Consider the following 14,961-nt stretch of genomic DNA (forward strand, 5'->3'; position numbering starts at 1 on the left):
TTTATAGCTGTGTAGTATTTCTTTGCTTATGTTTATGATAATTAACTTTCTATTGATAGGCTTTTAGTTTATTTTGAATCTTTCATTATAAAAAAATGCTGCAATGAATAATAAACTTGGACATATGTTATTTTGCATGTGCAGGAATGTATTTATATGTGTTAATTTCCAAAAGTAGAAATGCTGTTCAAAAGTTTTTGCCTTTGTAATTTCTATGTATTTTGTCAACTTGCTTTCCATAGTGGTTGTACTAGTTCACCCTCCCTCCAGCAATTGTTTGAGTGCCTGTTTCTGTACACTTTGGCTAGCATACTTTGGTTAAACTTTTAGATCTTTGCGGTTTGATAGGTGACAGTATGTAATTTTAAATTTATCCTTTTGGCTTTATGGAGTGAGGTTGAATAGCTTTTCTTGTGCTAATAAGAATAGCTTTCTTATAAGCTTTTCTTATGTTTACATTACCTTTATGTGAATGTCTGTTTATAGCTTTTGCCCATTTTTCTTGGTTGTTGCTCTTTTACTTATTGAATTTTAGGGCCTCTTTAATTATTAGGACATTAACTCTTTGTCTGTATGAGTTGCAAGTCTTTTTTTCCTATTTTGTCATTTGTCTTATTGTTTTTGAAGAGACAGAATCTTGCTATGTTGCCAAGGCTAGCCTTGAATTCCTGGGCACAAGTGATACTTCTGCCTTAGCCTCCAAAATAGCTGGGACAATTGGCATGTACTACTGAGCCTGGCTTATTATTGTCTTTTGTGTAAATAAATTGTCAGGTTAAATTTTTTTTTTATTTTTTACATTTAAGTTAGTATTGATCTAGGATGTGAGTACAGATTTTATTTTTATTTATTTATTTATTTTTTTGAGAGGGAGTTTCGCTCTTGTCAACCAGGCTGGAGTGTAGTGGTGCAATCTCAGCTCTCTGCAACCTCCACCCCCTAGGTTCAAGCGATTCTCCTGCCTTAGCCTCCTGAGTAGCTGGGATTACAGGCACCCACCACCACATCCGGCTAAATTTTTTTTTGGGGGGTAGAGATGGTTTTTCACCATGTTGGCCAGGCTGGTCTTGAACTCCTGACCTCAGGTAATCTGCCCACCTTGACCTCCCAAAGTTCTGGGATTACAGACGTGAGCCACCACACCTAGCCTAGATTCAACTTTATATTTTTTCAAGATGGCTACCCTACAGAAAGTATAGTCAATACAGTTTATTAAATAATCCATCCTTCACTTCCTGTCTCTTCATTCCCTTTGAAATGCCATCTCAGTTGTGTGCTAAATTCTCATATGTATTTTGATTGCTTACTCGATTTTTTTTGTTCTTACCTATTGATCTATTTATCCATACCATATGCTGATGTTACATTGTTTTAATTATCATATTTGGTGACATGTTTTTTAAATCTAGTATGCTAGTCCTCCCCACCTCACTCCTTTTTTTCCCCAGATATTTTATGGCTCCTCTTGTTTTTTGTTTTTTTAAATTTTAAGAGATGGCCTCATTCTGTTGCCCAGGCTGGAATACAGTGCTGCGATCATAGCTCACTGTCACCTTGAACTGGGCTCAAGTGATCCTCCCCAGTAACTAGTTGCTTGTTTTTAAACTCAACATTTTAGAAGTTTTTGGTCTGCATACTAATAATTTAATTTCTTAAGTTTAGAGAATTTCTGCACTTTTATGTTTAGGCATGTAGTCAGAAGGTTAATTTAGGGATTTGTTGCCTACGTGCATTACAGTCATGCATTGCTTAACATGGTGAAATCCCATCTCAACTAAAAATACAAAAATTAGCTGGGTGTCGTGGTGCATTCCTGTAATCCCAGCTACTCGGAGGCTGAGGCAGGAGAATTGCTTGAACCCAGGAGATGGAGGTTGCAGTGAGCCGAAATCATGCCACTGCACTCCAGCCTGGGCGACAGAGCAAGACTCCATCTCAAAAACAAAACAAAACAAAAACCAGAAAAGGTACGGTAAAAATATGGTATTATAATCACTTTGTTTCATTGTTATTTAGATGGTCTAGTAAATGTAAAATAGTGTCCTGTGTGCATTGAGATCCAGCATTTTGTATGAATATATTTAAATCCAAAAACCATTTTTTCTTCATTGCTTCTTGATGTGAGAATTTCAACTCTTGTTGTGCTTTACTTTCTTCTATAGCATGATACCAGTAGTCCTTTGCTAATCAGTGGAACCTCTGCAGCTGAGCTCCCATGGGCTGTAAAAGTAAGTAAACTTTGTAACTATTCTCTCACCCCTTCATTGCTTCCTATCTACTCTCTCTCTACCTCTGAAATATATTGCTATCTTCATTAGACTTTCATACATGTTTAGGGAAAGGTAGGGGAGAAGCTGTTACTGGTGTTTCTGAGGGATCTTTCGGCTCTGTCAGTTGTTTTGTGACAGTATCGGTCTACTTGTATATCTGTTATAATGTAAAGAAAAATGGTGATGTTATAATCTTGTATTAACTAAAATATTTGATTAAAAGATAGTTTACCCCACTGGTATTATCTCTTACTTGAAAATTCTGGTTAACTATGTATTTTCTAGATGACTCTAAAACAATTCTTTATGAAATCTTTTTAGAAATAGGTATTTTGCATTATAGTTTTTCAGAGCCACATCATATTGTACTATAAAACTTGTAATTTAAAAATGCTTAGACTATAGCAGATCAAATGAGCTTTGATAAATGTGTACAGTTTTTTTGAAAACCATTTTTATTTGTATGTCTTTGCATGCTGTGGACTGGGCACTAAGTTTTAAAAGTGTGGGAATATGGCCTTGACTGGGCAAATAATGAACAATAGTTTTTCATGTTACACTAATAACTTTTAAAAATTTAGGAGATATCTTGTTATTGACAAGAAAAAGAAATATTGCTTTGGGAAAAATGGAGAAATCTTGATGTTTATTCCTGTAGTAATTATTTTATTTTTAAAAATTTATTTGTGGCTCATGCCTGTAATCCCAGCACTTTGGGAGGGTGAGGCGGGCAGATCATGAGGTCAGGAGTTCGAGACCAGCCTGGCCAACATAGTGAAACCCCGTGTCTACTAAAAGTACAAGAAAATTAGCTGGGTGTGGTGGCAGGCGCCTGTAATCCCAGCTACTCGGGAGGCTGAGGCAGGAGAATCGCTTGAACCCGGGAGGTGGAGGCTACAGTGAGCTGAGATTGTGCCACTGCACTCCAGCCTGGGCGACAGTGCAAGACTCCGTCTCAAAAAAAAAAAAAATTATTTATTTGAACTGCACCTCATACCATCTTTAGAGAGTCATGGAATGTCACTAATTAGCTGTGTGTTCTTATAAAAGTTACTTTTTTGCTCTGGGTCTATTTAAGTGAGAGGGTTGGACTAGATGTTCTTCAAAGCCCTTCTACCTCTGAAATATTTTGATTCTAACCCAATAGTTGGAAAATAAAGATGGTGTTCCAGCTACAAAAAGAATGGGCAACACCAGACTCTTGGGTAAAGTCACTTTGAAATTATTATTTCCTATGTATTTTTTTCTTGCGTATCTTTACAATGAATATTATATTTTGATGAAAGTGAAAAATGTTTTTTAAATGATAGTTTAAAAATATATGTAGTCTATTCTTTAAGGACTTGATTTTTATAACTGCAGTTAAATCCTTTTCTCTATTATTTAACTTGTGATTTTGTTTTTTATTGTAGCCTGAAGATAAGGCCAAATATGATGCAATATTTGATAGTTTAAGCCCAGTGAATGGATTTCTGTCTGGTGATAAAGTGAAACCAGTGTTGCTCAACTCTAAGTTACCTGTGGATATCCTTGGAAGAGTAAGATATTATTTACTCCGAAATGTAATTTTTATGTATTTTAATTTTATATCTATTATACCAGGAGCATGTATAACTCTTTGTTAAAAATATACAAATCTTATTTTAAAGTTGTATCATTATAGGATTTTTTTTCTGACTTAATGTATAAAATTATTGCCAGCATATTTCTGTATTTGGTTATTCCCTGTAAAAATGAGTGGTTGAAATGAATTACATATGTAAGCCCCTCAAGTAGGTCCTTTTTTAGTTTGTGCTGTACACTCTTGACCTCCTATTTGCTTGAGTTAATTTCTAGAGACCATCAGTATTTTATGTCTGCCACTTACTCTGTGGCTGTATCATGGTGTCTTGTTGTAAGGAATAGTTTTATCTCTGAAATAATAAATTCTGCTCTCTAACTTGTACTTCCTGTCTTTATAGAGCTCTTTTCCAGAAACTAGCAAGACTAATTCTTTGACTGGTTTTACTAAGACCTTTAAATCTGACTTCTTGGCTGGGCATGGTGGCTCACGCCTATAATCCCAGCACTTTCGGAGGCTGAGGCGGGTGGATCACGAGGTCAGGAGTTCGAGACCAGTCTGGCCAATATGGTGAAACCCCATCTCTACTAAAAATACAAAAATTAGCCGGGTGTGGTGGTGCGCAGTCTGTGGTCCCAGCTACTCAGGAGGCTGAGGCAGAAGAATCGCGTGAACCCAGGAGGCAGTGGTTGCAGTGAGCCGAGATCGCACCACTACACTCCAGCCTGGGCAACAAGCAAGACTGTCTCAAAAAAAAAAAAATCTGACTTTTTTACTTTTCCTCTTTTTTTCAATTTTTTTACTGTGATAAATATACATATCATGAAATTTAACATCTTAACCAATGTTAAGTGTACAATTCAGTGGTATTAACTACATTTACATTATTATGCAACTATCCCCAATATCCATCGCCATGAATTCTTTTCCTCCTGTAAAAGTAAAACTTTATTCCCTGTCTTTTGGTCTACAGCTTCATATCTATCCTTAGCCGCCTTTGCCATGTTATTTTTCTATCTCTCCTGCCTGATGGAAAAAACATGAAGTAAATTATCTGCCTTCTCTGTGGTGCATGTGGACTACTGAGCAGGTGTAGTAAGATTGCTGTCACTGTAAATTTATCATCACCAGCTTCAGCTGGGCTTCTCCGTACTGCCAGTCACTCTTGTGCTGTTTCCATAGTGATTTCTCCATAATCCTCTTCATATTTCAAATCTTATCTACTCTCTTTAAACCTCTTGCCCTTTCTTTATTTTTATTTTTTTATTTTTTTGAGATGGATTTTAGCATTTGTTACCCAGGCTGGAGTGCAATGGCGCAATCTTGGCTCACCACAACCTCCGCCTCCCGGGTTCAAGCAATTCTCCTGCCTCAGTCTCCTGAGTGGCTGGGATTACAGGCGTGTGCCACCACGCCCAGCTGATTTTTATATTTTTAGTAGAGATGGGGTTTCTCCATGTTGTTGAGGCTGGTCTTGAACTCCTGACCTCAGGTGATCCACCCGCTTCAGCCTCCCAAAGTGTTGAGATTACAGTGTGAGCCACCAGCACCCGGCTGCCCTTTCTTTAATTACCTGCTTCAGCAGATTACATAGGGTCAAATCCTGGCTGCACCACTTCTTAGCTGTGTGACCTTGGGCAAGTCATTAGAAAGCCATGTCTCAGTTTTCTAATCTTTAAAGGGGACATAATTCCCAGCTTATAGAATTGTAGTGATTGAATGTGATAATGAATGTTAAGTCCTGCCTATTACCATGATTGCTACATACTCTTTGAATGCTAGCTGCTATGATGATGACAACCACCATACCACCATATTATTACTACTACTGGATCAATGTTATATAGATTTTAGATGCTCAATAAATATTTATTTAAATGCCATTTTTTAGTATTGTTTCCCACTAATTATTTCTCCCCTGTGTGATCAGTGTGAAATTTCTAAACTATAAATACACTGTTGTTATTTTATTACTTAAACCTAACTTTTTAGTAGCTTTCCATTGCACTTAGAATAAAGCCCAAACTCCTTTCAAGGCAATTATAACCAGACACTTGCTTATCTCCATTTTTAACTCTCAACAGTACACTTTTTTTTTTTTTTAAGAAACAATGTCTAGCTCCGTTGCCCAGGCTGGAGTGCAGTGGCATATCATAGTGCACTGCAGCCTTGATCTCCTGGGCTTAAGGGATCCTCCTACCTCAGCCTCCTGAGTAGCTTGGCCTACAGGTGCATGCCACCATGCCCAGCTAATTTTTTATTTTTATCTTTTGTAGAGATGGGATCTCGTTATGTTTCCTAGGCTGTCTCAAACTCCTGGGCTCAAGTGATCCTCCTGCCTTGGCCTCTCAAAGTGCTGGGAGGCCATATGGGCATGAGCCACCATTCCTAGCTCATAAACTTTCTTTTCTTGCCCTCGAGTAGAACATGAACTGAAAGAACATTAATCTTTTTTCAATTATTCTCTTTTTAAGGTTTGGGAGTTGAGTGATATTGACCATGATGGAATGCTTGACAGAGATGAGTTTGCAGTTGTAAGTAATCTAATGCTCTTAACATCTTCATTATCTTAATGATTTTCTCATGTGCAAATTTCCTCTTTTAGTTTATCCTTAGAGGAAAACTATATTCTCATCAGATTATTGGGTGAACTTTTTTTTTTTTTCTTTTTGAGACAGAGTCTCACTCTGTCACCCAGGCTGGAGTGCAGTGGCACGATCTTGGCTCACCACAACCTCTACCTCCCAGGTTCAAGTAATTCTCACGCCTCAGCCTCCCAAGTATCTGGGATTGCAGGCACATGCCACCACGCCCAGCTAATTTTGGTATCTTTTGAAGAGATGGGGTTTTGCCATGTTGGCCAGGCTGGTCTTGAACTCCTGACCTCAAGTGATCTGCCCACCTCAGCCTCCCAAAGTGCTGGGATTACAGGCATGAACCACTGTGCCCGGCTGGTTGAACATTCTTATATAGAATTTATATTTATTTTCTAAACAAATGGATAACAGAAAATGTGTGTTATGCCATCTTCATTTTATTTGGCTTTAAGGTACATAGGAATGTATACTTTGTATAATTACTGTAAAGATAGTATCTTTTGTATCACAACCTGACCAGGTATCTTAGTACCTGCTTCTAATATGGAATAATTTTGCTTCAAATTTATCTCCCAAATTTCACATTTCCTTTTATTTCATTTAAAGGAAACATGAATAACACTTGAGTTTCACTTCATTTATGAAGGCAGAAAAGTTTTGACATTTTATCTGAAGACATGTCATCTTAGTAATTGAATAGTTAATTCCAAATATGGTTGTATTCACCTCTTCCTTAAAGGTTTGATAAAACTTTGCCGTGAATTCATCAGTGGTAAATTTCTAATTTTCCTTTTACTCTCAGATTTTCTCTTTTTATTTTGGTAAGGAATTACTAATTTCTTTTACTTTCAAACTTGTTGCTACAAATTTGTGATACTCTCTTTCGTGGTTGTTCTCTTTACTCACTCCAAGTCTTGGGAGTACTCCCACTTGTATTTTTACTTAATCTGATTTTGTCTAGTTTATTGATCTGTTAGAAGAACCATCTTTTGAATTTACTTATCCTTTCTATTATATTTTGACTTTTAATTTAATGATGTTTAACATTTAATTCCCTGTTATATTTTCTTATTCTTTTTATTTTAAATTTCTCGGAGATGAGTATTGTTTCTTCAGTTCTCTTTATCTTTAATATTGAAATCATTTAAAGGATATATTCACCCTTGAATACAGGTTTAGTGGGATTCCATAGATATTGGTACAAAGTTTTCTCCTTTATACAGCTTTTTAGATAATTTTTAGTTTTATTATCTGGTTAGGAATATGTTTCCTAATTTTAAAGTGGTTAAGTTTGGTTGGTTTTTGTTACTTTGATGTATACTTTCAACTTGATTGGATTATAACTAGAAAAATATAGTCTATAAAATGTCTAATTAAAAAAATTAGTTAAGGCTTTCTTTGTTGCCAAGTTTATGACCTGCTTTTACATATATTCCATGGATATGGCAGTATTTCTGTTTGGAGGATATTAGAGTTTTATAAATTCATTATATCAAATTTATTTTATTTTATTTTATTATTTTTATTTTTGAGACAGAGTCTTGCTCTGTCGCCCAGTATGGAGTGCAGTGGCGCAATCTTGGCTCACTGCAACCACCGCCTCCCAAGTTCGACGATTCTCCCGCCTCAGCCTCCCAAGTAGCTGGGATTACAGAAGTGCACCACCACATCTGGCTAATTTTTGTATTTTTAGTAGAGACAGGGTTTCACCATGTTGGCCAGGCTGCTCTTGAACTCCTGACCTCAGGTGATCCTCCCGCCTCAGCCTCCCAAAGTGCTGGGATTACAGGCGTGAGCCACTGCACCCAGCCTCAAATGTATTGATTATTTAGTTTCTCTTTGTCCTTATTTTTCTTTTGTTTTTGGCCCTTCCTTAAATTTTCCTCATTTTCCACAAGAGCCAAATGAAATAGGCAGAATACATATTACCACATTTTAAAAATGCAGAAAGAGAAACTTAAAGTGACTTGAATTCTTGTTCACAGGTACCTAATCTTTTTAATTTTAATTTGAATAATAGTTGGGAAATGGTAAAGGATACTCCCTCGCGGTGATGACAAAAGTTATCTCAGTCGCATTTCAGGGGTTGAGCCATTGTTTGTGGGATGCTTTTGGGAATGGGGCCGTACTGAAGAGATTTCGGTGATGATATACTTTGAAACATCGTCAAACCCTACACATAAACTTCTCATAAATGGTTTTTGTGGTAAGAACATTGGTGCAAAATCTTTGCATGGTACGATGTAATGAGGGATTTTTTTTCTCATAAAGACAAATTTTTTTTTTTTTAGACGGAGTCTCACTCTGTCACTCAGGCTGGAGTGCAGTGGCGGGATCTCGGCTCACTGCAGCCTCGGCCTCCTGGATTCAAGTGATTCTTCCACCTCAGCCTCCTGAGGAGCTGGGATTACAGGCATGCACCACCACCCCCGGCTAATTTTTATATTTTTAGTAGAGACAGGGTTTCGCCATGTTTGCCAGACTGGTCTCGAGCTCCTGATAATAGGTGATCCACTCGCCTCGGCCTCCCAAAGTACTGGGATTACAGGCATGAGCCACCTCTTCAGGCCCAAGACAAAAATATAGTTAGAGTAGATGGGGAATAGTAGTGTCATCATTTGATAAACGGTAGTGTATGCTAAGGTAAATGAATAAACACAATTTATCTTATATGCCTGGAGCCTATTCCCAGGTAACTGGCCTTTTTTTTTTTTTTAATAAAAAGCTTTATTAAAAGAATAATTTTTGAATAATAAATACATTTGTAGGAAATTACTACCTTGAATTTTGTTTTAAATAGTAGACACCCCTTTATCTTCTCCTAGATTTACTTGTTAACCATTTTGTCACATTTGCTTTCTCCCTGTATCCATATTCTTCAGAATTTTTTCCTAGTTTTAAACTCTAGCTTGTGTGATTTTAATACTGCTTCTCCTGTTCCCTCTTTTTTTGAATTACCTGATATTTCTTATGTTTGTTGTGTATGTCTCTTGAAAATGGCAGATTTCTGTATTTTAATGCTTTACCTAATTGGATAGTTTTTAAGATAATAGCACTTACATTGATTTGATTTTCCCTTCTTTACCTATTTATTTTACATTTTTATTTTCTCTGTTTCTTACTGTTGCTTATTATCAACTTGTGATTCATTCCCTTATCCCGCCTCCCAGTTAATGTGGAAATTTTGTTATAATGTCTTGTTTCATTAATATAGTTAATACAGGTTGAGCATCCCTAATCTGAAAATCCAAAATTTGAAATGCTTCAAAATCTGAAACTTTTGAGTACTGACATGACCCACAAAGTGGAAAATTCCACTCCTGGTCTCATGTGATAAGTTGCAGTCAAAACTTTTGTTTCATGCACAAAATTATTAAAAAGATTGTATAAAATTATCTTAGATTATGTGTATAAAGTTTATATGAAACATAAATGAATTTCATGTTTAGACTTGGGTCCCATCCCCAAGATAGGATAATATTCCAAAATCTGAAAAAAAAAAAAAAAAAAAAAAGATAATATTCCAAAATCCGAAAAAATCCAAAACACTTCTGGTCCCAAGCATTTTGGGTAGGGGATTCGCACCCTGTGCCCCTTTTCCTGTACTAGTACTTATTTCTCCTATGTTGAAAACAAGATTTTCAACCATTACTCTAGCAAAATGAGTCCTTTAGATTATTTTTACTTATTTTCTTCCCCATCATGTTCTTTTTTTTAGTTTTAATTTTTTTTTTTTTTTTGTGATGGAGTCTCACTTTGTCGCCCAGGCTGGAGTGCAGTGGCGCGATCTCAGCTCACTGCAAGCTCCGCCTCCCAGGTTCACGCCATTCTCCTGCCTCAGCCTCCTGAGTAGCTGGGACTACAGGCACCCGCCACCACGCCTGGCTAATTTTTTTTGTATTTTTAGTAGAGACGGGGTTTCACCGTGTTTGCCAGGATGGTCTTGATCTCCTGACCTCGTGATCTGCCCGCCTCGGCCTCCAAAAGTGCTGGGATTACAGGCTTGAGCCACTGTGCCTGGCCCCCCCTCATGTTCTAATTCCAGAAGACCTTAGAACATTTTTTGTGACTCAAATTCTAGATTTTGCTCAGTTAATTTATTTCTTTTGGTTTTGGTATTTTTCTTCCAGTTTTGTTCAATATTAATAACTAGTATTCTTTTGGTTAGAATTTGTCTGATAAATCTTTCTTTATCCTTTTACTTTAATAAATAGAGCAACATAATCTGTACTCTTTTTAAAAATTATAATTACTGCAAGATAGCCTGTGTAACTACAACTGCAAGTCATTGATTTGTTTTTATTTATTTACAAGCATCAATATTTTACAAAACTGAATTTTGAGAGCTGATATCATTCTTCCTTGAAAATTGAAGTAATTTAAAAAATACTTTTGCAGTAGTGACGTAGCTAAGATCTGAACATTTTAAATTATCCTCCTAAGTAATAAAATATAATGTTCTTATTTATATGATCAGTCCTTTTGGCCTATGGCAGTTTATACTCTGCCAGGATTTTGGTTTGTTGAAGTATAATACAAGTTTAGGTCTTATTTTACTAGATAATCAAAACTGACTTGAACATAGGAATCTTTTTGTTCAAGACTTACCTTTAAAATTCTTGCCCATTTCCCCTTGGGTTAAATGCTTTTTGTTTGTTTGTTTTAAAGACCCCGTGTCTGCTTTGTGTTTATTTTTTTGAATGGGAAAAAATGAAAATGAAGTTAAAGAGAGGACTCTAACTTGGTGTGTTGAATTTCAGTATAGATTTTTTAAAAGAGTAACTTATTTCAGTAATTAACCAAAACTTGATTGAACTTGAGTCTTTATGTTTAGACTTACTTTTAAAATTCTTAACCCGTTTCTTTTATTTTATAGCATAAATGAGATTTTTGGTTGGTTTATCTTTTTAGTTAGAATAAATGAAGTTAAAGATTCTAACTTGTATAACTTCTGTTGCCATGTGAAGCTTTGATGAATGGCCCTTGTTTCTTTTCAAATGTAAATGCTTGTTCATATTCTCAGAAGCCCAGTAGTTTCATTAAAAATCCAGAATCTAGAATATCTTTTAGTTTTTTGGTTTTTTTTTTTAAAAAGTAAATTTGTAAAAGTTAGGCCTTGGCATGACCATGGGTATTCTGGCCACAACTAAAATGACTTCAGAGAGTTTTGTGTATGTGGAATGTATAATGTATATATGTATGTACATACACAAAAATAGATTTAAAAAATCGTATCTACCCCCTCAAATCTGGATTTTTAAAATATCTATGATTGTGTATCAGTATTCTGTTTACTCATTGATGAATTATCTGACTAGATTGTAAGGATATTGGAAATATATTTCCGAGTTTAACTTCTGGCCCATTTGGCTTTGTAGAAAGTCTCTGATGGAGCATTAAGGCGACATTTTGTAAAAGGAGCAAATTTTTCTTTTTCTTTCTTTTCTTTTTTTTTTGAGAGTCTGTCACCCAGGCTGGAGTATGGTAGTGTGATTTCGGCTCACTGCAACCTCCACCTCCCAGGTTCAATCTGTTCTTGTGCCTCAGCCTCCTGAGTAGCTGGGATTACAGGTGCCCGCCACCACGCCTGGCTAATTTTTGTATTTTTTGTAGAGATGGGGTTTCGCCGTGTTGGCCAGGCTGGTCTCAAACTCCTGATCTCAGGTAATCCACCTGCCTTAGCCTCCCAAAGTGCTGGGATTACAGGTGTGAGCCACCGTGCCCAGTCAAAGGGCCAAATTTTTCTGTTATGATTTGAAAACTAGAAATGTATCTAAAATTATGCTACTGCCAGTGAACCAAGGGAAGTGACTGATAATTATGTTAAAGTTTATTCTCTTTGTGGGGTAAGTTCTGCAAGTGTATAGTCCTATTCTGTGAAATAGTTCTTTGTTTTATTAGGGCTGAAACTACTGCTTTTTATTTTAAAGAAAAGGCCTGTAAATCTAGGAATCTAGTATTTGGTGAATGAGCCTGTGCTCATGATTTTTGTAGATTTAGAGTTTGACAAGATCCTGTAATTTAGCTTCTTTAAGCACAGCAGTTCCTGGCTTACAACCCAGGCTAACCTGAGCCTTCTAGAGTCATGCTCTTTTTTTTTTTTCCTAATGAACTTTAAATTTTAGAGTGATTTTAGATTTATAGAAAAGTTGCAGAGAGCACAGTTTTCCATTCCCCTTCGCTGTTTTCCCTTTTTAACATATTACATTACCATGGTACATCTGTCAAAACTAAAAAACCAACATTGGTGCATTATTAACTCCAGACTTTATTTGGGTTTCACCAGTTTTTCCTTTCTGTCACCGGATCCAATCTAGGGTATCACGTTGCATTTAGTTGTCATGTTTTCAGTCTCTCTGGTATGTGAGTTTGTCAGTCTTGCCTTGCTTTTTATGACCTTGACATTTTTGAAGAATACTGGCTAGATATCCCGCAGAATGTCTCCCAACTTAGGTTTGTCTGATGCTATTCTCGTGACTAGACTGGACAAATGAGTTTTTGCAAAGAATAACACGGAGGCGTAATGCTTTTGTCATCACATTATATTGGGGGTACATGATATCCATGTGACATCACTATTGATGTTAACCTTCACTTATTTAAGATAAGTATTTGCCAGATTTCACCACTGTAAAGTTACTTTTTCCCTTTTCCTACTCTATTCTCTGGAAGTATAGACTCATGCCCTTTTTACTTTGCTGTTTGTCTGCATATCTATCTATTGGTTTTTACATTCTTACTAAGCCTTAAATTTTTCTATCAGGTAAGTTCTTAGACTGAAAGTGGCTTAAGCTTTTGTCAGTAATATTTGTTTGGGTCTTCATTATGTGAAGAGTTTTTGGCACTTAGAGATGTATAGAGGAGCTATTTTTGTGTGTATTAGTGTGTATCACATTGTATTAAAATTAACTGTTTACATATTTCCTCCTCCTATTGGGTCGTAAAACTGAGCACGATCTTTTCCCTTTTTTTTTTTTTTTTTTTTTGAAACAAAGTCTCACTCTGTCGCCCAGACTGGAGTGCAGTAGTGAGATCTTGACTCACTGCAGCCTCCACCTGCTAGGTTCAAACAATTCTCCTGCCTCAGCCTCCAGAGTAGCTGGGTTTATAGGCACCTGCCACCACGCCTAGCTAATTTTTGTATTTTTAGTAGAGACAGGGTTTCACCAAAGTCTTGGGCTTTGCCCAAGAATTAAAAACCCTCCAGGTGATTCTCATGGTGACTAAAATTTGAGAAATACTGCCTAAAAGCATGGAAAATGAAAAAATATCAGAGAAAGTGGGCAGCTGTTAGTAACTGATTGCAACAGTAAAATTAAATCCCCTCTTTCCCTCCTGTCTCAGGAATTTGATACTTTTATTATTCTTATTAATAAAATTTTTTATACTTTTACTTTGAAATAAAAAGACATTCTAAATGCTTCTTCCTTAAGTGTCTCTTTCTATGTAAATGCACTTGCTAGTATGTTTCAGTTTGACAACTAGTTACTAGCCAGATTTTTTTTGGTGTGTGTGTGAATGTGGTGCATTTGATTTAATTGCTTTTGTTTCAGTGGCATACTTTTAATAGGAATAAATACAATATAATAAGAAAACAAAATCACAACCCAGCAGTATTAAAAGTATTTTGTTCACTTTTGCTCTTTTATTTGGAGGTATAACTTTTGGCTTTAGTTTTGCCAGGGAAACTATTTTCAAGGCAACATGAAATTAATAATATATATTTTTAACTTTCATAAAAATGTGTTGTCTATTGGCAGCAGATGGCTAACGTTGCTTTTTCGCTTCTAGTGTCCACTTTTCCAGGAAATGACTCCCATCTGCAGCAAGAGAAGTGCTGACTGTTAATGTGTACACTAGGCACTTCTCTTAGCTCAGTGCCATTCTGACAATTTCACAGTACATGTATTGTGAATTTGGTTGGAAGTGTATGTTAGTCAGATTGTTTTCTTTCTGGAGTTTCAGGCTTTTGGAAATAGAAGGTTTGTGTGTTTCTAAAACTGAAATTGAATTCTTCCAGGTTGGCTAGTGAAAAAGGAGAGGAGAATTCTTGGTTAAGTGTGGTTCCTGGACAAACAGCATCAGCATCATTCGGGAACTTGTTAAAAATGCAAATTCTCAGGCCCAACCTTGCTGGTTAGAAAATTCTGAGTGCAGGGGCCAGAAATCTGTGCTTTATCATGCTGTCCAAGTAATTCTGATGCCTGCTAAAATTTGGGTACCAATGGGTTAAGGTTTAATTTTATCGCTTGTAAAGGACAGCGTGGTATTGTAAGATTACATATGTGCTGCTAATAAAGCTGATCAAATTTGGAAAAAAGGAGCTTTGTAGCCAGAAGATCTTGGTTTGAACCCCACTGTATCACTTCTTAAAAATATTATATTGGGCAAGTTACTTAGCATCTTAGCTTCAGTGTGTTCATTTGTAAAATGAGATTAGTAATCCTGGAAATCAGTGATGAATGTTGTTGCATTGAGTGCTCAATAAATACTGATTTGAGGGGTTGGGTGTGGTGGCTTACTTGATCCCAGA

At 36.3% G+C, this 14,961-nt stretch overlaps 1 protein-coding gene across 3 annotated transcripts in view; it reads left to right on the forward strand.

The window, feature by feature from the left end:
- Positions 1-14,961, forward strand: part of EPS15 (epidermal growth factor receptor pathway substrate 15) — a 164,972-nt gene that overhangs the window by 51,886 nt on the left and 98,125 nt on the right. For all 3 annotated transcript variants that reach the window (XM_034965094.2, XM_034965105.2, XM_034965099.2), the window contains exons 6-8: positions 2,163-2,228; positions 3,683-3,808; positions 6,306-6,365. In XM_034965094.2, coding sequence (XP_034820985.1) covers positions 2,163-2,228; positions 3,683-3,808; positions 6,306-6,365 — 252 coding nt within the window. The remainder of the gene's footprint in view (positions 1-2,162; positions 2,229-3,682; positions 3,809-6,305; positions 6,366-14,961) is intronic.

The sequence above is a fragment of the Pan paniscus genome, chromosome 1 (assembly GCF_029289425.2).
Source record: "Pan paniscus chromosome 1, NHGRI_mPanPan1-v2.0_pri, whole genome shotgun sequence".
NCBI lineage: Eukaryota > Metazoa > Chordata > Mammalia > Primates > Hominidae > Pan > Pan paniscus.